The sequence below is a fragment of the Alexandromys fortis genome, unplaced genomic scaffold (genome assembly GCF_014885135.2).
Source record: "Alexandromys fortis isolate MF-2015 unplaced genomic scaffold, M_Fortis_MF-2015_v1.1 scaffold_154, whole genome shotgun sequence".
NCBI lineage: Eukaryota > Metazoa > Chordata > Mammalia > Rodentia > Cricetidae > Alexandromys > Alexandromys fortis.
In genome coordinates, this window is record NW_026068040.1 from 3,668,127 (window position 1) to 3,693,571 (window position 25,445).

At 46.3% G+C, this 25,445-nt stretch overlaps 1 protein-coding gene across 5 annotated transcripts in view; it reads right to left on the bottom strand.

Annotated features, from left to right (window-relative positions):
- Positions 1-25,445, bottom strand: part of Tbc1d30 (TBC1 domain family member 30) — an 84,409-nt gene that overhangs the window by 9,277 nt on the left and 49,687 nt on the right. For all 5 annotated transcript variants that reach the window (XM_050165521.1, XM_050165520.1, XM_050165519.1 and 2 more), the window contains 7 exons: positions 24,782-24,907; positions 22,359-22,544; positions 17,835-18,003; positions 16,091-16,259; positions 10,356-10,461; positions 1,707-1,819; positions 826-962 (listed from right to left, as the gene is read on the bottom strand). In XM_050165521.1, coding sequence (XP_050021478.1) covers positions 826-962; positions 1,707-1,819; positions 10,356-10,461; positions 16,091-16,259; positions 17,835-18,003; positions 22,359-22,544; positions 24,782-24,907 — 1,006 coding nt within the window. The remainder of the gene's footprint in view (positions 1-825; positions 963-1,706; positions 1,820-10,355; positions 10,462-16,090; positions 16,260-17,834; positions 18,004-22,358; positions 22,545-24,781; positions 24,908-25,445) is intronic.

Consider the following 25,445-nt stretch of genomic DNA (forward strand, 5'->3'; position numbering starts at 1 on the left):
ACCCAAGACAGGAAAGGACCCAGTGGGGAAAACTACAAGCTGCTTTTAAAAGCTCGTTAGATTGCACTGTCAAGCCCACAGGAAATCACTTCTATGCAGGAAATAGAGAGCGACCAGATCCAGAGCACAACATTTAAGAGAGACAATCCCAAATCATAGCACATATCAGGTGGACTCACAGACTATCAAAAGGTAGAGAGTCATATCTTAAGAGAAATGGCCTCTTTCCGAGGACTGGAACCACAGCTCTATGGTAGAGCACTTCCCTAGCATGTGTGGGGTCCTAGGTTCAGTTCCCAGCACGAACAAGAGCCAAGGTGGGAGAGAAAGGAAGGAAAGAAGACAGACAGGCAGGAAGGTAGGCATCCCCAACAAAGGCCTTTAACAGATGTGAGAGCCAACCTCGAGGGAAAGGAGGAGACAAACTCCCTCTGCTGCTTAGGAACCCAAGACTAAGGGGAGGATCTAGTAGTGTCTTGTGAAAAGATGACTGTCTTGCCATCCAGAAACTAAAACATTCAATCCTAAGCAGAAGAGAGCCCGTCTACAGGTACCCGAATCGAACCCCAGCAGGACGCACTGAGTATAAGCTCTACACCGAGCAGGCAAGGCTGCTTGTTCGGACAAGCGGCAGTAAGAGTTATCATAAAGGAAACGAAAGGAGTTCTGTATGGGCGACGAGAGATAGAGATGGATCCTGCCAAGAGATAAACCATGGAGAAGATGCTTTTATAGACTCTGGATGGCAGTAGCCAGCCAGAGAGTCGGGCGTGTGCAGGCCCTTGTTCAAATGAACCAACACTATCACACGAAGGCCCCCTTTACCTTTAATCTGCTTTTGGTACTTTTGCAGCTCAGGTGCCAGGAACCCACTGAAAGGCCCGAGGCATCCCACGGCACTAGCAACGGCGTCCTCATCATCAGGCTCATGCTCCTCGTCACTATCTCTGGACTTATGTCGCCTTGGAAGAAAAGAAAAAAGAGAAAATACAGATTTTTTTTAAGTAATAAAATTTAAATGCCGTTGTGTGTGTGTTTGTGTGTGTATGTTTTTCCCTTTTTCCCCTGACCATTTTGTTCCTGAGTCTTGCCCAACCTAATTGCCATAGGTCAGCTCTGTTACCAGCTTCTTTCATATTCTATAGTTATCTATGCACAGATAAACAGACATAACTGTAGAGTCTGGTATAAATCTGAGAATATACATATATCCCTCTGCACCCTGCTTTTAATTTATTTAATAAAATATTTCAGTATTTATATCAAGCTTCCTTCATCTTTTTCACAGCTGTATTATATCTACACAGCTCACGTTAATGAGCTAAGCTGCTAATGCACACGCCCGCACGTGTGTGTGTGTGTGTGTGCGTGTGTGTCTGTGTGTCTCTGTGACTTTCTGGACTTTATAAAGAATATTCTAAATCATCTGATGCATCCATTGGTATGCCAGTTTCACCCTGTTTAACTTACTGAGATTTTAAGTATTTTGCAGTCTTAAATACATTGTAGGTTTGCTACACTTTTTTCTTCAGTTCATGCCCCACCTCGTGTGGGAAGCACACTTTGAACAGCTCTGTTGAATCTGAGTCTGTAAACCTTTGGGAAAGGGTCCTTCGGGTTCTAAGTACCAAGTTAGTTTGCATATGTCCAAGGGCTTAAGTGTCACCTTGCAATAACAAAATGAGGAAAAACAGAAAGCCACTTACCCGGACACTGATATGGGCTTCACTGTGGCTGGGAATGGTGTGATGTTGTAGGTATACTTTTCCCTCAGCTCCGCCAGCTGTGGGAAAGGGAACGGGGCCATCGAATAAACAGTCTGGAAGACACAAGTGAAATTGCCAAGTCTTAGATGGTGACCTACCACCTCCATGAGGCCTGTGTTAAAGGGGTTGATGCTCCAACAGGTGGAGGACGAGGAGACAGGTATTGCTCCTCATGCGACATCTTCTCTGAAGAAAGACAGAAGTGTAAGGCAGGGATGGGGATGTAACTCAGTCAGTAGAGCACTTGCCTAGTATGTCTGAAGCCCTGAGTCCAGTCCCCAGCACACATAAACACGGCACGGGTGGTGCATGCCTATGACCCCAGGAGCGAAAAAGAAGAAGATGGGGTCATCCTTAGCTAAGTAGTGCATTTGAGGCCAGACTAGGCTGTATGAGATCCTATATAAACAAAATAAAATGAAGCCAGGATATTGCAGATGAGGTACCATCTCTAAGCCTTGATGCAAAGGGCTCCAAAATCTGAGGCATTTAGAGCACCAACATCATGTTCCCCCCCCTCCAAAAAAAGTTCACATCTGATCCATGCAATTGGTTACAGACAAAAATAGGGATATACTCAAAATATGGTATAATACTACCTTCAGACACAAGTATGAAAATTGTATAACATAAAAATAAATCTTATGTTTAGACATGTGCTCCATACCCAAGATCTCTCACTGCACACTTGCGAAGATCCCCCAAATCTGAGTTATTTCTAGTCCAAGCAGTTCAGATAAGGGACATTTAACCCGTACTGCTAAACATAAGTGACCCCACAAACAGCCAGCTGCATGCAGCCGAGCATTCCGAATGAGGAGCATGGGTGGGGAAATCGGGCATCTAGCATCCTCTTGAGAGTGTGTTATATACCATACTGTGATGTCTATACCAAAGAACCCACGCATGCCCCTCCAAGGTCTGGCTTGTTTTAAGTGTTTTAATAATGCCCACGGGCATTGACATCAGCTTTCTGAATAAAATTAAGTTTTGTGGATGACCTTGTGACTTACGGCAAGCTTTCCCTCAAAGACCTACCTTTTCAAAAGCCTGTGAATGAGCTCTAAGAAAAAACTGCTGTTATTTTTAAAGGGAAAGAAAAGACAATAACAAGTTATCAAGTGTAGGCCGTCAAAAATCCATAAATAAAAACAAAGGAGCTGGGTGTGGTCGCTCACACTTGAATCCCAGCACTAGGGAGGCAGAGGCAGGCAGAGCTCTGAGTTCGAAGCCTGTGTGGTCTAGACAGGGAGTTCCAGGACATCCAGAACTATTCTGTCTCCCTAAAGCGGGAGTGGGGAAGACACTTGGTCTTACACCAGGATTTTAAAACTCCGCATCTTCCCATTACCATGACGGGAAGAATTCTGCTGGCTCTCTTTCTCTTAAATTTCAAGTGTTCCACACTCAGTAACTAACCCTTCAGTTTTCACTCGCCAGCGTGTCCACATCGATCATACTTTCTTTTCCCCACAGAAGCAAATCAAACATTCCGTTGAGGGGCTGAAAAATGGCTTAGCAGTTAAGAGTACTTGCTGCTCCTGCAAGGACTGAGGCTCAGTTCCCAGCACCCACGTGGCGGCTCACAACAGCCTCTGTGTGACTCCAGTTCCCGGGGATCCAGCTCCATCTTTTGTCCTTCACAGACCTAGGTGTACACACAGTGAACATGTATTCGAATAGGTGGAGTGCTCGTGAATATTTATAAAGATAACTAAATCTTTTTAAACAATATGTGCTGATGAGCCTTTTCTAGGAGTCTTTTTAGGTGATTTGTCCATTTCAGCAAGACTGTTCCTTCGGAGCTGGGATGTGGCATGGTGGGAACGGGAGGACTCTGAACGAAACGTGGTCAGTGCTGCGGCTCACTTGGCGGTTCGGTGCTGTGGCTGTGACAGTTCCCACCTGTCCTTCTGCTGTCCCCAGACGTCACCTATATATTTTCTACAGCAATTCAAGGTTCCAAACAAGCGTTGGCTAAAACCCCTTCCCCTCAATGCTTTATGCAAAGCCGCACAGCCTACAAGAGCACCAACCTTGTTTTTAAGCCGTCCGCTCACACACTACATGCTTGCTTATCCACAGGGCTGAGACGCAGCATAAACTTAGCAACACTACACAACTCTTCCCACACCCTCAGCAGAAACAGAAGGCTCCTTGTGGCTCCCATTAGCAAAGTGCGAGATGACATCAACCAACCCCCAGCCTCTCCGGTGTCCTCGCCTAGTCTGAAAAATGCAGGGTGTGAAGCTCAGGATGACAATTCCCTACAGCAGGAGGGGTAGTTACAGTGCACATGGTGTGCACATGTGTGTCCGTGCGGTGAGCGCGTGTGTGTCCATGCAGTGAGTGTGTGCATGTCCGTGGGTTAAGCACATGCGTGTCCATGCGGTGAGCGCGTGCGTGTCCATGCAGTGAGTGCGTGCATGTCCGTGGATTAAGCACATGTGTGTCTGTTCGGTGAGCACATGCGTGTCAGTGCTTAGATTCTTAACTTGAGCCATGTTTGTATGGATTTTGTGATACTACACTTAACACACTGTGTGCCTAAGTGCGCCATGTAATTGTATTAGTAGTGAATTCTCGTGTTTGATCTCACAAAGATAGCCAGCAGCTGGCTCACTTCCAGTGCAGAGTTCTCCACACAGCCTTTGGAAGACATGCGGGCATGTACAATCCTAGTCTTGAGTCCTAACTTTGGACTCAAGAAGAACCTCCTCTTCGATGTCAGTCGGGAAGAAGAGAGTCAACTGAGTCTGACCACACACACACCAAATGTCCTCCCCAAACTGAATGCCCCTGTCATTCGTGTAAACTTTTATCTGAGCAACTGAGAAACTCGACTTAAGCAGCTAAGAAATCACATCATTCATATTTTGTTTTAAAAAATTACCCCCCCCCCAAAATGTGAATACTTTCACTAGGAATTTCAAAATTGCTTAAGAATTAACCTAGATGTCTCACTGACTAAAACCGGGCACTGGCTCATGGTTTTCTTCAGCTCATGTTGTGTACACAACAGGGAACTGGGGTCTCCTAATCCCCCTCGCAGAGGAGAGCTACGGGGGAGGAATGAGCAGTAGCTGCCCATGCCTCTGCTCTCAGCCCATCCTGCCTGGGGCGGGGGGGGGGGGTCCAACCAGGGATCATGAGAGCTACTTGGGTGAACACTCCTGACACAAGAAAGGGCCTCTTGCTGGGCCTGTGGTTCCTTGATCCCTCTTTATCTGTGGTTAGTGCCTCGAAGTAGCCACTGGTACCCTGAAACCAGCTCAGCCACAATCCTTCCTCACAGAGACACACTTACGTGTGTGATGGTCTCACATGGGCACATTTATGTGTGTGACGGTCTCACAGGTACACGCTTATGTGTGTGACAGCCTCACAGAGACACACTTATGTGTGTGACGGTCTCACAGGGACACACTTATGTGTGTGACGGCCTCACAGAGACACATGTGTGTGACAGCCTCACAGAGACACACTTATGTGTGTGACGGTCTCAAATGGGCACACTTATATGTGTGACGGTCTCACAGGGACACACTTATGTGTGTGACAGCCTCACAGAGACACACTTATGTGTGTGACGGTCTCACAGGGACACACTTATGTGTGTGACAGCCTCACAGAGACACACTTATGTGTGTGACGGTCTCACAGGGACACACTTATGTGTGTGACGGCCTCACAGAGACACACGTGTGTGACAGCCTCACAGGGACACACTAATGTGTGTGACGGTCTCAAATGGGCACACTTATATGTGTGACGGTCTCACAGGGACACACTTATGTGTGTGACAGCCTCACAGAGACACACTTATGTGTGTGACGGTCTCACAGGGACACACTTATGTGTGTGACAGCCTCACAGAGACACACTTATGTGTGTGACGGTCTCACAGGGACACACTTATGTGTGTGACGGCCTCACAGAGACACACGTGTGTGACAGCCTCACAGGGACACACTAATGTGTGTGACGGTCTCAAATGGGCACACTTATATGTGTGACGGTCTCACAGGGACACACTTATGTGTGTGACAGCCTCACAGAGACACACTTATGTGTGTGACGGTCTCACAGGGACACACTTATGTGTGTGACAGCCTCACAGAGACACACTTATGTGTGTGACGGTCTCACAGGGACACACTTATGTGTGTGACGGCCTCACAGAGACACACGTGTGTGACAGCCTCACAGGGACACACTAATGTGTGTGACGGTCTCAAATGGGCACACTTATATGTGTGACGGTCTCACATGGGCACACCTATGTGTGTGACAGCCTCACAGAGACACACTAATGTGTGTGACAACCTCACAGGGACACACTTATGTGTGTGACTGTCTCACGCAAGCATGAGCGTCCCTAGTAAATCGCTCGCAGCACTTGGTGCTTGGAAAGCTCTAGGCATTTAGCTTATAGGTCAGTGATTTACAAGAGATTCCAAGTAAGGTTTTTTACTAAGTCTCTTGGAGTCCACATGCAGTGCAGTAACAGAATCTGAGAGACCGAAGGGAAGGGAAACAACTGAGCTCAGCGTCCCTCCTCATCCCACAGGAACCTCTCTGGAGCGTCACCAACAGAGGCCTCAAAGGCACTGCCTAAATACTTCCAGTTACGGGCACACACTACTGTAGGGCAGATGGCTTCCATTTTTGACAGAGCTAATTAATCAAACATCGTCCTTCTATTGGACAAGCACCAACATCCTTGACATATCCAGTCCCTCGCTGTTGGAGGAAAAGTGCACAGTGTGGGCCCAGGGGCAGATGGGCCCCACTCATGACAGGTGACAGCCGCCTCCAGACGACAGTTTGTTGTCCAAACAGGGTCAGGGTTTCAAAACACCTACAGCCCGTCTAGTAATTTTCCCTACATTGCCCTCAAGGAATTTACCAGAGATACTGTCCACAATCTACTGTGACCCAGACACCGTACGTCCTTAGTATCCCTCAACCTCTCTGTCTATTGTTACCAATTAAAGAAAATCAGAAGGGCTGGTGAGATACCTCTGCTGGTACCTCTAAGTCTGATGACCTTGAGTTCAACCCCTGAGACCCGCACAACAGGAGGAAAGAATTTGCCCTGGATTGTGCTCCGTGGCACGTGTACATCAGCAAACACACGCACACACACACACAAATAAATAAAGACATAAGATTTTTTTGAATATCCAGTGGCTGATGTAAAATCAGTGGAAGGTGATGTGACCTATGCAGGGAGGAGAGGCTCGGATCCAGTATATTCGTCCGTGGACAGTGTTTAGAGAGGACTGGGGGAGGTCCAGGTGGAAGAATTCCCGCATCCTCTTCAGCTCAAAAGTAAAAACCTTGTATTCAGCTCACAAGTGTCCCATGAAGACGTTTCAAGTATGCTGACAGATTTATGGTTCACTATAGCGGGATTAGACACTGATTTTTTTTTTTAAGAGCGAATAAAGAAAAGCAAGTGGCTTGAAATGGCGTTTGCCATCTCTGTCTCTAACACTGCTTCACGCCAAGGAAAACCGGCAAGCTGACTCTCGGAACTACTAGCATGCGTTTAAATAGACGTTTATATTTAGGCCCTGTTGAAAAGGAGTTACGTTTCCTTTCCCACTATTGACACGTTTAATGAGAAACATGGAAATGTAATGTGTAAAATTAGGCTTTGCTGGTCTTCCCACAGATGACGGGAGAAGGGCTTGCTGTTGCTGTGAGCCTCGCAAACCATCCAGAGCCTACAACACTTCCTCAGAAGACACAGCTAAAAGCCACCCTCTCTCCTAATCCTAGTAAGAAACGCGGGCTTCACCCTGCACTGGTGACTTCAACACACACTGTCCTGGTTCGCGCCTCTGTTGCCGTGATAAACATCATAACAAAGTCCAATGTAGGCAGAAAGGGCTGATTTCACCATACAAGGTCACAGGCCTTTGATGAGGGAAATCAGGGCAAGAGCTCAAACAGGAACCTGGAGGCAGGAACTGAAGCAGAGACCATGGAGGAACGCCGCTCACTGGTTTGTTCAGCTTACACAGCTTTTATGCAGCCCAGAACCACCTGCTCACAAGTGGCACCACCCACAGTGGGAAGAGCCCTCCCATATCAATCACCCATCAAGAAAATACCCCACAGACTTGCCTGCAGGCCAGTCTGATGGAGGCATTTTCTCAGTTGACGTCCCCTCTTCGCAGATGACCCTAGCTTGTGTCAAGTTGACAAAACACGTGCACACAGATGTGCTGTGTAATGTGTGTGCAACCCCAACATACAGGCTAGACAACCCCTAATCATCTTTAAAGGTGAAACCAGACATCAATTCCGTCATGGAAGCATCTTCTAATTTCAACTCCCTTCTCGCTTGGACCCCTAGGAATTAATTCTCCTTCTCCTCAGTCCTATACACCTCTCAGTGTGCAACCCAACTTCCTCTTCCCACGTGTGTCTCCAATATCGAAGCCCAGGACCTAACTTTCAGGGAAATCAATATTGGAGAAGTTCCGATTCAAAGGAGAATGTAACAATGAAGAGACCAGAGCAAGAAGAGAATGATCACTCTGGCTGCAAAGAGCCAGCTACAGCAGAGCTAAGAAACTATAGCAGGGCCATCCTCTATGACTGAAAAAAAAAAAAAAGGCAGAAAGCAAACCATGGATTCTCAATAAATATTTGCTTCAGGAATTAATAAGCTTTCTGAGCAACTCTCATCTCAAGAACAGAAAGCTAAGCACTTGAGGACAGGGCCCTGTCCTCAAGGAACTTACGAACCTTAGAGAGGAAATAAGATGCAGTCTTAGATGCAGCAGAATGAGGTCAACGCTCCCGTGAGAGGCTTAAATGAAAGCATGAAATGGGCACTTCTAGTATAGATGATGAGAGAAACTTCATGAAGGGCAGATACTTCCTGAAGGAAGATATCTGAGCTCAGGAGAAGCAAGACTGTACAAGGAGGGCAAAGGTCTGGAGGGCTAAGTTTCCAGTCACTGGGAAACAATCGAACCCAACATAAAAGGACGAGCAGACACCCTGCCTGAAGGGGAGATGGGGGGCACAGTATGATAGCATGGTGAGTTTGTGCTGTGAGGAGCCCTCAGCGTGTCATAGAAGAGGAAGAAGGGCTCGTCTCTCCTCAAATCCTGCTTGGAGCACATGATTCCAGCAGTTTTGTAAGACTTCACGAATTTCATGCATGGAAAACGCCGGGCATGGAGCTGGGCCACAGAACAATGCTCAGTAAGAGGCCTCCCTCTCAGAGAGGAGAGCAAAGACAGTGTATATGAGAGGTGCTAGAATCGGAGCCCAGTCGTCAGGGTCACACACACAATTCCTCTTTGGAGACAGGAAAGAAAGTTGAGCCTCAACGGCACATGGAGATTCAAACATGGATGCCTAGGGAAGTTATATCAGACTGCCAGTATTCCCAAACATCAGACAAGTTCAGCTAGGAGAAGAGTTCCTGAGAAGGAGCTGTGGGATCAGGAGATGGATAGAGGAATGGTACTCATTTCTCCAGCCCTAAGTCAGTGCCGGAGCCTTAATTATAGTCTCTCAGATGAATTCCAGCATCTATAATGACCATAGGCAGGACACCCAACATGAAGGTGGCACCAAGAGAAACAAGAGAGAGAAAAGAAAGCAAGTCCAGGGGACAGTTTTGGATAATCCACACGTGATCTGGGACAAGAAGGAGAGGCAGAAAGATCAGAAGGCACCCAAAGCACGGGAGGGAACGAGGATAAAATGATGTCCCAGAATGTAGTGGAAAAGCACACCAGAAAAATAACCAACCCTCGTGTCTCGCAGAGAGACTTGTAATTAATGCAGGATAGCATAACCGAGATGCAGACTGACTTCCATCTCGCCCTCCCTTCCCCTCATACGTCACCCATCAGTCTTCCTGGAACAGGTCGCAGAAGCCGGGCCAGCAGAGGGCTTGCCACACAAGTCTGACAAGGGTTGCCCTCTGACCTCCACAAGGGTGCCGTGATATGCACACTCCTGCACTCACATAGAATATGCACATCAAGCAATAATAAAGGTTCCTTTGATCTCGGAATCAGCTTCTCAATGAGTACCAGACGACTTTGTTTTCCCAGTTTTTTTTTTTGTTTTTGTTTTTTTTTTTTACCTTGTACCTAAGCATGTCTAGGGAACAAATAGCCATTCGTTTCTTCCTTCTTCTTGTGATGAAGATTCTTATCAAATTATAGATTCTTGGCCAATGGAAAATCTAAGTCGGAGGACTAGCCCAATACATTTCTCAAAGGTTGGGGCTCAGAAAAGCATCATCTGTCACTCCCTCGGTCTTGGGGTTCCTATGCCCAGACTACCCACACTGCTGCCCAGACTGCCCGCACTGCTCACACCGCCCACACCGCCCACACTGCCCAGACTGCCCACACTGCTCACACGGCCCACACGGCCCACACCGCCCACACCGCCCACACTGCCCGCACTGCTCACACCGCCCACACCGCCCACACTGCCCAGACTGCCCGCACTGCTCACACCGCCCACACTGCCCCCGAACCGCCCACACTGTCCACACTGGCGGCAGATGCCTGCACCGCCCGCACCACCCGCACTACCACTCACCTGCATGAGTTCGTGGCTCTGCAGGAGGTCGTTTTCCAGCATCTCCTGGGTGAGACGCCCCATGGTGCTGTAGAACTCATCTGCGGTTTCACAACACTCTATCTGCCTAGACGGAAAACAAGACAGAAAGGGGACTGGGAGGCACATTCGTGCTGCACCCAGGCCCACGTGCACCTCTCTCATCACCCAGCTGGTCGACAGAAGTATGAGCTCTGCCACACTCCTGCGATGCAGTCTGCTGTGGAGGAAGGAGCAAAACTACCAAGGGCAAGGTGGTCATGTTAGCATTCCTGCATACCAGCTGCTAAGAAGGCTAACTTTGAGCCCACAGTTCAAGACCAGCCTGGGAAACATGGCAAGACCTAACTTTATTAAAAAAAAAAAATGAAGACAAAACAAAACAAACACCGAAAGTAATTTTGAAGTAGTCACTACAGAATGAGCGCCCATCTTCCCTGCACAGCTCCCTGAGCCTCACAGCCCCGTCGGGTGTCTTTACTCTTTATTCCTCCCACGTGGCACATCCTCTGTATCAAAGTACACACCAGTGACCAGAAATCAGAACCACAAAATTAGGAACTGAAAAGCAGTTATCCCCTGTAGAAAACTAGTCAACCCTCCTCTGCAGGGAGAGCATGAACAGGCGGAGTTCGAACCACAGTGGAATTAAAGAGGACAGGAACTTCTCATCAGTCTACAGATTGTCTTCACAGGCTTCACCAAATTCTTCCCAGGGAAGTGGCTGCCACCTCAGAAACTATGAGACAGGTGAGATCTTAATCTGTCTTCTAAGGAGGAGGAAAGGAAATGACACAAGACTGGGCTCTTGGAGTCTCTGATTTCTCCAGTACAAAGGTTTTCGCATGGTAGGATAACTCCATTTGCCCACTAACCATAAGGCACGAATGCTGGGCACTTTTCACTGTAATGAGAAAATCTCGGACTCAAATCCCTCGGTAGCACTGTGCAAATAAGAACGTGAACTACAGTGGGGAAGGCTGTAGGGATAGAGCAGGCAAGGGGACGTGATGGAAAGTAGTTATGCTCCCCCTGGGGGGAGAAAACAGAACGAAAATGCTTGGGATGAGCTTTGAAAAGATGCTCTGTGGTTGCCAAGGAGAATGCAGCATTGCAAAGGCCTGAGGTGGAGACAGCAAGGCTGTGTGGGACCTCTTTGCTGCCCCCCAAGTCCAGCTGATATTAATGGGAGGGAAATCACTGCAGAGCCAGAGGGAGCCTATGAGCCTTGAAGGCAGAACGCTGGCCCTATCTACCTTCTAAGCCTCTGCGGGACACAAGTGACCCAGGGGTTTTTAGTAGGGAATGAGGAAGAGCCATGCCCTTGGCAAGGTTGACCTAGGGGTGGCTTAGCATGTTTGGGGCACAATTAGCAGCACTGAGGAGGACATATGCCAAGGGGGAGGTGATGAGTGTGCCAGTATGGGAAGTCATAGAAGAAAGGCAGACAAAGAGACGCTGTCACAGTGAGGTGGCAGAGAATTCAAAATGGTTCTGGGGAAGGAAGGAAGGAATTCTCGGCTGCAGAAACAAGGCACATGGAGGGTCCCTTCGGACAATACAAGGCACACAGAGACCCAAGGTTGCCTACACACCATGGATATTTTCCTGGTGCTACGTCTGTGAGGAAGCTTTACAGGCTCTGGAGTGTGAAGCTCCAGATGCAAGCACCAGGCCCACTTCTCAGGAGCAGCGCGACTGTGAGCGAGTTAATTAGCCTTCTCGGGATGATTTTCTCGCTTGAAAAGGCAGGGAGGAATAATCTCCCCAGCTCCGCCGGGTTATTGAGAGAACCAAATGAGATAATATACTCAAGCTGCCGACTGTAATGACAGGTGCTGTCGGCACTGGATGGATGTTGGTGGCCTTCCCTTGCTCCTTACAAGTCGCAAGCTGAAGAGATGTATAATTATCACGAGTGAAGCCTCTGAAACACTTGCAGTTCATAAACAGGAGCCGTTTCTGAGCACGGCGGTTTGCATAATGAAAAGCAACAATTCGAGAGCCAGGATGCCTCGGTTCAAAACTGCATCTCCCACTTACTAAATGGGTGATTTCAGGCAATCCATTAAACTCTGTGCCTCCATTCTCAGCTCTGTAAAATGAAGGTGGGCTGGGGAGATGGCTCCGTAATTAAAAGTGCTTGCTGAGTTCGATCCCCAGCATCCACCTTAAGTGGCTCACAACTGCCATAATCCCAGCTCTCAGAGGACGCAGCACACGGCAAGCACTCCATGAGTGCCAGTTCTTACTTGCTGCCATTATGATTTCACCAGTGACTATCCTGCAACCACCCAGGAATACATTCTGATGTGGCAGGAAGTGAGCAGAGAGGAGCAGTAGAATCACCCCTTTTGTTATACACACAGGAAGCGTACAGTGTAGAGCAGGCCGGAAATACATGAGTGCAGAAAGAATGCATATGGGGGGAAGTGAAAAGACAAAGTAAATGGCACAGCAAACCTCATAGAGGTAAAATTGTTGGCTTGTCCGGAAATCGCCGTACAATAAAATAAAGGCAAAAGATGACAGCTATGAGAGCAATAAGACAACAAAAGGAGATCAAGGAGATACAAATCGGAAAAGAAGAAGTCAAACTCTCACTGTTTGCTGATGATATGATAGTTTACATAAGCGATCCCAAAAAGTCTACCAAGGAACTTCTACAGCTCATAAACAGTTTCAGTAATGTAGCAGGATACAAGATTAACTCAAAGAAATCAGAGGCCCTCATGTACACAGATGATAGATGGGAAGAGAAAAAAAAATCAGAGAATCAACACCCTTCACAATAGCCACAAATAGCATAAAATATCCCAGAGTAACTCTAATCAAACAAGTGGAAGACTTGTATGACAAGAACTTTAAATCTTTGAAGAAAGAAATTGAAGATACCAGAAAATGGAAAGACCTCCCACGCTCTTGGGTAGGCAGAATTAATATAGTAAAAATGGCAATCTTACCAAAAGCAATCTATAGATTCAATGCAATGCGCATCAAAAGCCCAGCAAAATTCTTCACAGGCCTCAAAAGAACAGTACTCAACTTCATATGACAAAGCAAAGAACCCAGGATAGCCAAAACAATACTGTACAATAAAGAAACTTCTGGAGGCATCACAATCCCTGACTCTACTACAGAGCTACAGTGCTGAAACAGCCTGGTATTGGCATAAAAACAGGCAGGAGGACCAATGGAACCAAATCCAAGGCACAGATATTAATTCATACACCTACAAACACCTGATTTTTGACAAAGAAGCAAAAAATACCAAATGGAAAAAAATCATATTTAACAAATGATGCTGGCATAACTGGATATCAACATGTAGAAGAATGAAAATAGATCCAATCTATCACCATGCACAAAACTCAAGTCCAAATGGATCAAAGACCTCAACATAAAGTCAACCACACTGAACCTAATAGAAGAAAAAGTAGGAAGTACACATGAATGCATTGGCACAGGAGACCACTTCGTAAATATAATCCCAGTAGCACAGACACTGAGAGAAACAATTACTAAATGGGACCTCCTGAAACTGAAAAGCTTCTGTAAAGCAAAGGATACACACAGTCAACAAGATAACACAGCGGCCTACAGAATGAAAAAAGATCTTCACTAATCCCACATCAGACAGAGGTCTGATCTCCAAAATATACAAAGAACTCAAGAAATTGGACACCAAAAGATCACATAATCCAATAAAAAAAAATGGAGTACAGACCTAAACAGAGAACTCTCAACAGAGGGATCTAAAATGGCTAAAAGACACTTAAGGAAATGTTCAACATCCTTAGTCATCAGAGAAATGCAAATCAAAACAACTCTGAGATTCCATCTTACACATGTAAAAATGGCCAAGATCAAAAACACAACTTATGCTGGAGAGGATGTGGGATAAAGGGAACACTCCTGCATTGCTGGTGGGAGTGCAAATTGGTACAGCCCCTTTGGATATCAGTATAATGATTTCTCAGAAAATCAGAAAACAACCTTCCTCAAGACCCAGCAATACCACTTTTTGGGTATATACCCAAAGGATGCTCAATTGTACCACAAGGACATGTGCTCAACTATATTCATAGCAGCTTTGTTTGTCATAGCCAGAACCTGGAAACAACCTAAATGCCCCTTGACCAAAGGATGGATAAGGAAAATGTGGCACATTTGCACAATGGAAATACACAGCAGAAAAAATAATGGCATCTTGAAATCTGCAGGCAAATGGATGGATCTAGAAAACATCATTTTGAGAGAGGTAACCCAGACCCAGAAAGACAAATAACATATGTACTCACTCATAAGTGACTTTTAGACATAAAGCAAAGAAAACCAGCCTACAATTCATAATCCCAGAGAACCTAGACAACAATGAAGACCCTAAAAGAGACATACATGGATCTAATTTACAAGGGAAGATCTCCTGAGTAAATTTGAAGCATGGGGACCATGGGAGAGGATATAAGGGGATGGGAGAGGAAGAGGGGAGCAAAGAAAAATGTATAGCTCAATAAAATCAATAAAAAAAGATGGCAGCTATGTGATGTTTACAAATACATATATTAATGATTTTTTTAAACCCTAGAATTGATAGTTCCTGGATTTTTCCTTGTAAAAGTTCTTTCCAGAAACAAATTATAAATAAAAAGTCTAGCTAAAAGCTTTCAAAACAGAGTGGGCAAGATGGCTCAGTGGGTAAAGTAGCTGCCAAGCCTGGCAACTGGTGCCCCTCACTCAGAATCCAAACGGTGCAAGAGGAGAACCAGCTCCTGCAAGTTGTCGTCTGACTGACAAATGCCACAGCACTGTGCACCCATGCACATAGAGACACATAAATAAGTAAGTGTAATTTTTAAAACATTTACAGAAAAACACTGCCCATGGTTTGCTAGTGTTCTGGCATGTTGTCATGGATGCCTGCTCAAGTCATTCACGGGAAATTTCTCTGCTTCTTGAGTTGGCTATAAATGAGCAGAAACTGCCATCTTTCTCACTACCAGGAGGGGAAATAAGTGAAATCTGGTTGGTATCATGCTCTGGCGGAACCAGATTTGAACATCTAAGAGATTTCTCATGAATGGAAGGGAAGTACCTTCTATTGGGCTGCTCACTCTGTAAGCACAGACACACCTTCCGCTGGCTGTGTAAGCACAAATATACCACCTCCTACTGGCTGTAACAAGCACAGGTACAGTTTGTGCAGAAACTCTCATTTAATTTCATCCCAGCTCCGAACGCAGAACAAAGTGAATAATAAAGATTCATAACCCAAGAGCCAGGTGTAATGATCCACACCTATAATCCCAGCACTTGGGAGGTAGAGACTGGGGATTGGGAGTCGAAGGTCATTCTCCACTTCATAGTAAGTTGAGGCTAGATAAAACTTTGTCTCAAGAAATAAAATAATCCCAATTGTTATGTGTGCCGGTAAGTCTGCCTATTTCTTTACAGATACAGCCATTTCTTCTCTAGCTATGCCCCCCATCCCTCCTCTGGAAAGCCTGAGGATGCTCAAATACTGCAGAGACAATCTCGAGGAAGCCTGCCATCCCAGACGAGAGTCCCTCTCTCCCAGAAACCTGGGCTGGCCGAGGTTCCTGGAGGCTAACACAATTCACAGCAGCCCACAGTTCGCTCGCCCTCACACATACATGCCAATGTTTTGCACTGTAGAGCCCAAAGACTGCTAACACCAGAGTGCAGCTACCACTTACTCTCCCAGCTTTGCCCAGATAGCCAGCGACACCCTCAGGATGACCTCCGAGCCTTCAAAGAAGACTGAGTCCCAGATCTTCAAGACCGTGTGGTTAGGGAGGCACGTGGCAAAGAGAGTGAGAAACCACTGCATCGTGAAGACGTTGGTGAGCGGGGGCTCATAGCCACCTGAAAGGAAACAAGACAGAAGTCCCCAGAAGGGAGATCTGTAAGACCTACAGTTCCACGCCACCCAAACAGTGCTGCTTCCCGGCTCTTTCCCCCCTTTCCCCTCTTGTGTTTCTAGAAGAAACATTTTACAGAAAATTCCAAGGCTTGACCGTCATAAATTCTTTGCCACACTTCACAGAGTTTTACCTGAACTAGATCTGGGTCTTCTTATCAAAGGCTGCTTAAGAGTAAGGAGAGTTTTCCTCACCAGAAACATTGTGAAAACAACTGATTGTAACTTCTCAAAAACAAACACAAGGGCTGGGAGTGGAGTGGTAATGTAGTGCTCACCTGGCACCTCGGAGACCCAGGTTCAAACTCCAGCACCGCCCAAACAGAAAAACAAAACAAAATGCCAGCAAACTTTCAAAATCTTATAGTTCCCACTTTAATCAAATGCAGCTATAATGACTAAAATTCCTTATTATAAATTACTTATCTCTTAAGTTATATAATTCCCAGATCACAATTGAAAGAGAGAAAATAAGCTGGAAAAGTTCCAAAATGTTTAAATGTTAAATAGCTCTAAATGTTAAACTATTTTGAACTAAGTGATACATAGAAGGCGTTTAAAGACACATCTAAGTCTTGGCCCATTTTGAAATTTCTGACTTGACTAAAAGCCTTCCCAGTTTGGGTGACTATAAATGTCTATAAGATTTTTAGATGTATGCTTCCAATGACTGTCAATAAGTACAACTATCTAAGAATAAGTAAAAACAAAACAAACACTTTCTTCTTTCCTGTGAACAAATATTTGGGCAGAGACTAGATTCTGAGGTTATTCCTTGTGCTCAAGAGCAAAAAAACTTGAAGAAAAACATGGATTTCAATTGCTTGTATCTGCCACTACCTTGAACGTACAGTTATAGTACCGCCAAGCCACACAAGAAGATCCTTAGAGACACGCAGCTGTCTCAAAACCTCCAGTGTATTTTAATAACAACTACATCTTCACAACCCATTAATATAGCTGGATATGCTGGTACAAACTAGTTGTTTCTGTACAAAGAGGCTGAGGCAGGAGGATTTCTGTTAAGTCTGAGGCCAGCATGGGATACACAGTGAGACCCTGCCTCAAAAACAACAAAATCCTTCTGTGTGCCCCCTCATTATTGTCATTTCACCTCTTTTTTTAGGGGGGTGGTACAAGGGATCAAACCTAGGGCCCCGACACATGCTGGATAAACACCACCACTGAGTGCAACCCCAGCCCTGTGCTCCCAGCTTTAAACGATCAGGCCAGGCTGCAAGTGCAGTCTACCACAGCGACTGGCAATCTCAGAAGTGTCCCACGCAGGCACATTATAGCTAGGAGGGGCCAGGGGGCCCAGAGACACTCTTCTCTAACCTTATTGCTTCTACTGAGGTCACGGTCTGCTCCAAACAGCACTGCACCTGTAGCTCGGTTTAACAAAGTCCTACTGGTGCCAGTTTAGCTGACCAGGAAGGCCTGTGCGCCAATCTCCTTGCAGAGCACAACCAGAGAAGCCAAACACTTCCCGAAATGTAATTGCCACGAGCCATCGTTACCTCCACTCTCTTTGTTTGCCGTTCTCTGAAGAGCATCAAGGTGCTGAGACAGCTCAGGGAGCTTCATTCTCAAGAGGTCTCTGAAGACAGCCATGTCCACGGACAGTGCCCGAAGATTATTGACAAAGTAGCTCTCGGGAAGTACCTTGTCAATCAGGTAAATCATAATCTAAAAAAGGAAGATAACAGGACTACTTCATACCCACCAGGTTCCCAGCAGGCCCAGAGGAGAAAGCACATCCAAATAGACCAAAGCAGCTAGCCAAAGCACACATACCTCCCAGTGCGTCAGAAACCAATTCAGGACTCACCTACACCAGACGCAAGGAGCGGGTGGCATAATTATCTAAGTAACCCAAAGTCAGCTGTGCTGTGAAGTTTCTAGAAGGGCTGCCAGACCTGAGTTCACCCAGTTCGTAGCTGTGATTACACAACCCTCAGCCTCATGGAGAAACGAGAAATCACAAGCTCCCAGCTTCCAGCAGGATCCTCAATCCTGGCCCCTTGAGGTCATAGGATTTTACAACCTGGATACGAAAATCCCAAGAGTGGCCCATCGTAAAACACCCGCGCTAAGACCGGCCTCGAGATGCACTTGCGGCTACCTGGGCTATCAGAGAGACGGACACCAGCCTTGGAGAACACAGCTAGGTCTTGTTTGCACACCTGGAGCCTGGTAAAATGGCTCCTGTCACACGAGCTCCTCAAATTACTGTTTCATCTGATTGCTGTACTGGTGTTGCCTTTTCTAAAATGTGAGAAGCCGGCCTGGCAATGGTGGCACACGCCTCTAATCCCAGCACTCAGGAGGCAGAGGCAGGCGGATCTCTGAGTTCGAGGCCAGCCTGGTCTACAAGAGCTAATTCTAGGACAGGCACCAAAGCTACAGAGAACCTTGTCTCAAAAAACCAAAAAAAAAAAAAAATGTCAGAAGCCACTCAAATGACCCATCAAAGCCCACAGCAGCTCAGTGCAGAGCCTTTCCCAGAGGGCCTGAAGGCTGTGTGATGCCCCACTCCCTGGAAGTCCAGCTCACTCCTCAGAACACCAGAAAAACAAAGACCAGAACCACACAGGACTCTCTATGCTCATGGGGAAATCACTGTCTCATAGGATCCCACAAAACCCCATTTTCAAAAAGGAAGTCACTTTTTAGCCCTGCTAATGGCCCATTTTCCCCCCACTTGTGGTTTGCAGCTTTTATTTTTCAGGCCTTAGCTCTGTGTATAAGGCAGAGCCCCAGGAAATCCCATTGCAGCCTTCCACACAGGGTGGGCAGCCCAAGTCATACCTTTGCTACGTTAGGACGGGATTTGCCACATAAACAGATCACCTGCGAGGCAGAAGCTCAGCCACTGGGGAAATACAAAAATTCACCCAGTCCCTGCAGAGAGAGGGCAGCCTGGGAGGACCAATGTGGAGAGGGAGTGGGGTCCAAGGACGGAAGAGCAGATCCCAGCAGAGCAGAGGGCTCTGGTGGACATGGGTCATCAAAAGATGAGGGGGTGAACAAGGGAGACAAAATTCAAGATCATAATCTGCCCATCGCTGCATTTCATACCCACGTTATACGGTACTGAGAAAACAGATTATTTATCATGCTGGAGACCTAACCCATATACCAGGCAATATGAAAATTTCAAGAGCTGTCCTGTCATGAAAGGCCCACCCTAAGGCAGGGTGCCCACCCGTTGCACTGACTGCCACCCGGACCACCTACGGTCCACATACTTGGCCTCTCGTATACAGGCAACCAACTTCGCTCCAGAGGTGCCACCCAACCCTAACACCTTCGTATTAAGAAATTATAACCTCTTTAAAACTGCAAACAATTCTTCAGTTGTTCTGGGAGTTCTTTTCTGTGCGCATGGGCGGTGGGGTCCTGTGGAAAGCGCATGCTCACATGAGAACAAGTACGTGTGTGGGATTGAGGACGATGCAAGACGCCGGCTACAATTAGCTCGTGCATCATATGCTGAAGCAGGGCTACTAGTCTGGCTAGCTAGCTTGCTCGCTTAGGGACTGCCTTGCTCTGCCCCCAGCGTGCAGGAGCGACAGGCAGGCCACATCCACCCAAGTGTCATGCGAGTCCTGGGGATCTGAGCTGCTTTATCCACTGACTTAGCGTTGTTCTTTGACCTCTGAGCCATCTCTCTGCCCCAATTATGCTAATAACCACATAATGTAATAAAACCCTCGAGTAAAATCATCTCAAATTCTGATATGAAATCATGGGAGACAGCCCCCCTCATTCTACCCACGGGCTAGATTCCAAACACTTCTAAACAAGCAAGGTAGGTGCCAAGGCAGAGGCAGAGGCCAGCTTGATCCTATCGATTCCCCTAGGCCGTTTAGCTCGCAGAGGCTAAAACAGCTGCTGGAAAAACAGACGCGCAATCATTTCCTGAGCAGAAAGGTCCCCTCAAGAACCCAGCCTTCCTCTGCCTGCGAGGCGTCTACCAAGGCTCATGCACCATCACACGGCGTCCTCTGAACTCAATTTTCTGTCTTATTTCGTTTAGTATTGGTTTTGTTTATAGTTTTTCTTTTTAAGGAGGATCTGACCTTGAATTTGTTAGGTAGCCAAGGCTGCCCTTAAACTCCAGATCCTCTGGCTAGAGAGATGGCTCAGTGGTTAGGAATACTGGCTGTTCTTCCAGAGGACATGGGTTCAATTCCCAGCACCCACATGGCAGTCCACAACTGTCTGTAACTCCAGTTCCAGAGAATCCAACACCCTCACAGAGACATACATGTAGGCAAAACACCAAAGTATATAAAGATAAAATCATTTTTGAAATAAAAAAAAAAACTTCTGATCCTCATACCTCCATTTCCCAAGTGTTGGGATTATAAAGTATGCACCGCAAATCTTAAATCCCAATTCAGCTTTTCTTTTGTTTTGTTTTGCTTTGTTTTTTGAGGCAGGGCTTCTCTGTGTTGCCCAGGCTGTCCTAGATCTTGCTCTGTAGACCAGGTGGGCCTCGAACTCACAGAAATCCACCTGCCTCTGCCTCCTGAGTGCTGGGATTAAAGGTGTGCACCACCATCCCTAAGCCCCAATTCAGCTGTTTTATGCGTCTTTAATTTCTCAGGCATTTTTGAGCCCTTTTGTGATCTGACCGGGATCTATGCACCCTCTTCCCCCACCACCACCACCACCACTACGTTCTAAATCCCTTATTCTAACTCTTCAGCAGAACGCTTCCTACTTCAGACTCGAAAATTACACCTGAGAAAAACTGCTAAACCTGTGGATTTACCCAAAGTAGCCTTGTCTGGGCTACCCTCAAACTCATAGACATCCTCCTGTCTCTGTCTCCCGAGTGCTGGCATTAAAAGTGTGCCCTACCACGGCCAGCTAAAATTGCTTCTTAATTTAAAGCACCCCAAAGTCACACACTGGACCTGTCACTGCCTTTCCCTCTCCCTGACATCGCCTTTTAGATGATCAGGTAGCTTCAAAGTTATTGCCTTCAATACATAAACAGAAAACGTGAAGGGGTGGACGCACTTCAGGTTGGGCTTATAATTAAGTCTACCGTGATATATAAAACCAGAAGGAACATTTGTTTTTCCATGTCACCAAGATATTCCCCAGTCAAGCAGGTGGAGGCTTGAATACAAAGATTAAATCTCATACGTCACAAACACTAGGGTCAACATCCGCTTGGAGATCCAGCTATGAACTGGAAACTCACACTGCCTTAGGCAAAGGAGCAGTGATGTCTGCCACGCTTGCAAGCCTTAGTATTCAACACACACTCTGTTATGGCTTCAATGCAAACAACCCCAGAGGCTCATAGATTTGAACATTTCGTTCCCGGCTAGCAGACTGCTTAGGAAGAATTAGGAGATGTGGCCTTGTCGGAGGAGGTGTGTCACTAGGGGTGAGCTGTGAGGTTTCAAAAGCTCAGGCCAGACCCAGTCTCTCTCTTCTCTCCCCTCCATCCCTTCCTCCCTCCCTCCTTAACTCCCTATCTTCCTACTGCCTGCAGATACAAGCTCAGCTACTACTCCAGCACCACACTGGCCTACCTGCCACCACGCTCCCTGGTTTATAAACTCATCTGGTGACCATGGGAATGGAAATGTAACGGCTATCACATGGGATGTTTGTTATCTCTAATCTCTTGTAATTTGCTCATTTGGAGGATGTCAGCCGCCAGTTTGGGGTAAGGGACCTTACAGGGCAGGAACAAAAAGGTTTTCAGCCAACCACCATCAAATACTTGAGACCCCTTCAGTTCAAACAGCCTGTGAGGAATTCAACCTTGCCAACAACTACGTGAACATACCCAGCAAATGCTCCTGCCATGTGAACCTTCAAATAAGATCATCTGGCATCATGAATGCCAGAGTGATTGCCCTTGAGCCGGCTAATGCATGTCACCTGACGTGGCTGTAATTGGGGAAATTCTATCACAGTGATTACAAAGGGATCAGAAGGGGAGAGGCATCAGAGGGGAGAGTTATAGCGCCAACTGCAGCATCCAGTTGCCTTTGTCTGAACCTGATACTCACTTTCAGGGCATCCCCCTCATTGCCCTCCATCACTTCTAGAATCAGAGCAGCTAGGATGTTGAAGCCTTGGCAGTACCCAACATTCTTGTTCCACCGGGCGTATGCCAGCAGCACCCGCTTCAGGACCACCCTGTCCTGTTCGGCCTCCTGGCCGCAGTAGGAGCTACAGCCCGTGCGGTGCAGATCCTAGGAAGGGAGGGGAAAATAGATTTTTAAAACATCTCCTGCTGTGATTTGGACCCATGCCGTTGATGGGGCTACTGGGACCCTGGCCTCACCTCTCCTCTCCTCCTCCTCCTCCTCCTCCTCCTCCTCCTCCTCCTCCTCCTCCTCCTCCTTCTTCTCTCTCTCTCTCTCTCTCTCTCTCTCTCTCTCTCTCTCTCTCTCTCTTTGGTTTTTTGAGACAAGGTTTCTCCAAACCCAAGCCTTGATCCTGTCCTGGAACTCACTGTGTAGACCACTCTGGCCTCAAACTCAGAGAGATCTGCCTGCCTCTGTCTCCTGGGTACTGGGATTAAAGGTGTGTACCACCACCACCTGGCTTGATTTTGGTTTTTAATTTATAAACAATTTATACACAGGAGCCAGAACACTCCTGTGAATTGTATTTTCCTACTGCTTTCAACCATGCCGCCCTGAGAAAGAGACACGAGGGCTGTTTTATTCAAGCAACTGTTCTCAGAGTGCTTCCAGAATCAACACAAAGTGTTACTCAATCCAACAAAACCGCATTGCAGTTTCGTGTAAGTGGAGAGTCTTTTAAAGATGTCCATTAGTGTGTTTGTATATACAGTCATTTCAGCACACAATGCAGGATGATTGATCCTTTGAACAAAATACGGTATGAGGTTTAGAGGTTTCGCTGCTAAAACTAAGCAGCAAAGTCATTATAATACGCAGACACATCATCCTGTGCAGAGCACGCTACGAAAACACCTGCTGTGCTTCAAGGTGTAATGGTGCTAATATCTTTAATTTAATTACCAAGATGACACCATGGTGTTCAGGAGAAAAGATCATTTTACTGATGGAGCATTTGCTTCAATGAAAAAAATAAGAGGTCCCTTTTAATAACATGATTATAAGATTGTTTTGCCTAAGCCGGTCATTGTGGTGCTCTCCTTTAACCTCAGCGCTCAAGAGGCTGGGGCAGGATGATTTCTGTGAGACCAATGCCAGCCTGGTCTGCATAGTGAGTCCAAGTCGGCCAGGGCTACACAGTGAGACCCCCATCTCAAAAGGCAAAACAAGAAAGAAAAAAAAAAAGCTAAACAAAACCGGAGTAGAGAGATGGCTCAGTGGTCAAGAACACTGGCTGTTCTTCCAGAGGACATGGGTCCAATCCTGAGCATCCAGATTCATAACTGTCTTAAACTCCAGTTCCAAAGGACCTGTTGGCCTCATCTGACTTTCATAGGTACCCAGAAATGACAGAGAGGCACAGACATGCATGCCGACAAAACACCCAGACACGTAAAATAACGTTGCTTGAAAGTGCACTGCCTTAATTCATAAGTTAAGCAGAAAGGGACTATTTCAAATAGGAAATTTTGTCCTATGCTGAAATTTCAAATAAAGCATTAGAAGGTGGATAATGCAAATGGCCTCAAAAGGCAATGTGAAATGCTATAATTTTTTTTAATGTTCATTTGAAACAAACCAAGTTAGATCAGAATGCAGCTCGTTTTAGTTTGTTCTTCCTTTTAAAAGGATGGATTTAAATGTGCCAACACATTAGCCATCTAGTGGTGGCCAAAATGTAGATGAGACAGCTTTCCTTTTCAAATCCCAGCTTAGCATCCCACTGAGAAACACTCATAAACTCAAAGCCCACGTGCCCAAGCCTTATGTACAAGGATTATTCTGGTACCAAATGAAATCAGCATTGTTGGCTCTTGTATCAGCCTCAACAATAAAGGCACCCAACCATAGCTGCCTGAAGCGGACCTGAACCGAATGCTAACCCACCTGGTTTAACGCAGATCCATCGGCTAACCTAACTATAGACACACTAACATTTAGACTAGCAAAGGTTCTAATAAGAGACAAATGTTTCTAATATGAACTATACTCATGTCTAAATCTCTCAGTCCAAAGACTTTAATGTGAAAGTACAATTGATATCCTGACCTATACTACAGAAAAATAAAGAGCTTCAGTCTCCTGTTGTGTAACAAAATTAGATCAGTTGAACATGAACGGAAGCTCATGCCCATTTTCTGCTTGCTAGCAACATTTAAATTTATGAAGGCAAGGCATCAAACTCTCCATACAAAAGCTATTGATGGATGGGTGAAGAAGCTGATAAACGTAGACATTCAGTCCTGGAGGTAGAGGTCATCTGACCCTCTGTCTAGGAGATGTTTAGCTCTTTGGGTCCTTTTTGCAGCATCAGAACAAGAAGCCAGGTCCGGGAGCATTACCTTGACGATCTGGATCCCCATTGAGTCATCATCGGGATTGCTTCTCTCATTGAATGTGAAGCGCATGGTTTTGTCCCAGTCGATGGCAATACTGTGCAGATAATGATCCGCCAAGGTCAGCCAGACCTGAAGGGTTGCGTAAAGAAGATCGGTAAAGCAGAATGTCCCACTATTATTAGAAAAGAAAGATTGCATCCAGGAAGGGCAAGGAACTGTTCTGAGACCCGGGGTAGCCCACGCAATACAAGCTTAGTTTGCTGTGTTAAAGCAGACCCTGCAGCTTCCACTCTCTCTTGCAATAAATATTTGCTGTGTTCCTACTACGTGCCAAGGAACAATCTAATCGTTAGGAAAGAAAATAGCCAGAACTTCTTTCATTTTATTTCAGTTCATTGAATAGGCTGTAAAATTCTATGACCTTGTTTTGTTGTGTTCAATTCCAAATCATTCTCTGCTCGAGCAACAGCTGCTTGGTCACACATGGACTGCTTTTCCCCACAGAGGCCTCTGCCTTAAACCTCCTCCCACACACATGCTCTCTATACACAACCCTGACAGATGGAGTCTAGGGATGAATAATTTTTTCAAGACTCACTAGATATTTTCACTTCTTTACCTGACCAAGATAATCTAATTCTGAAAAGTGAATTTCATAACTCCACAT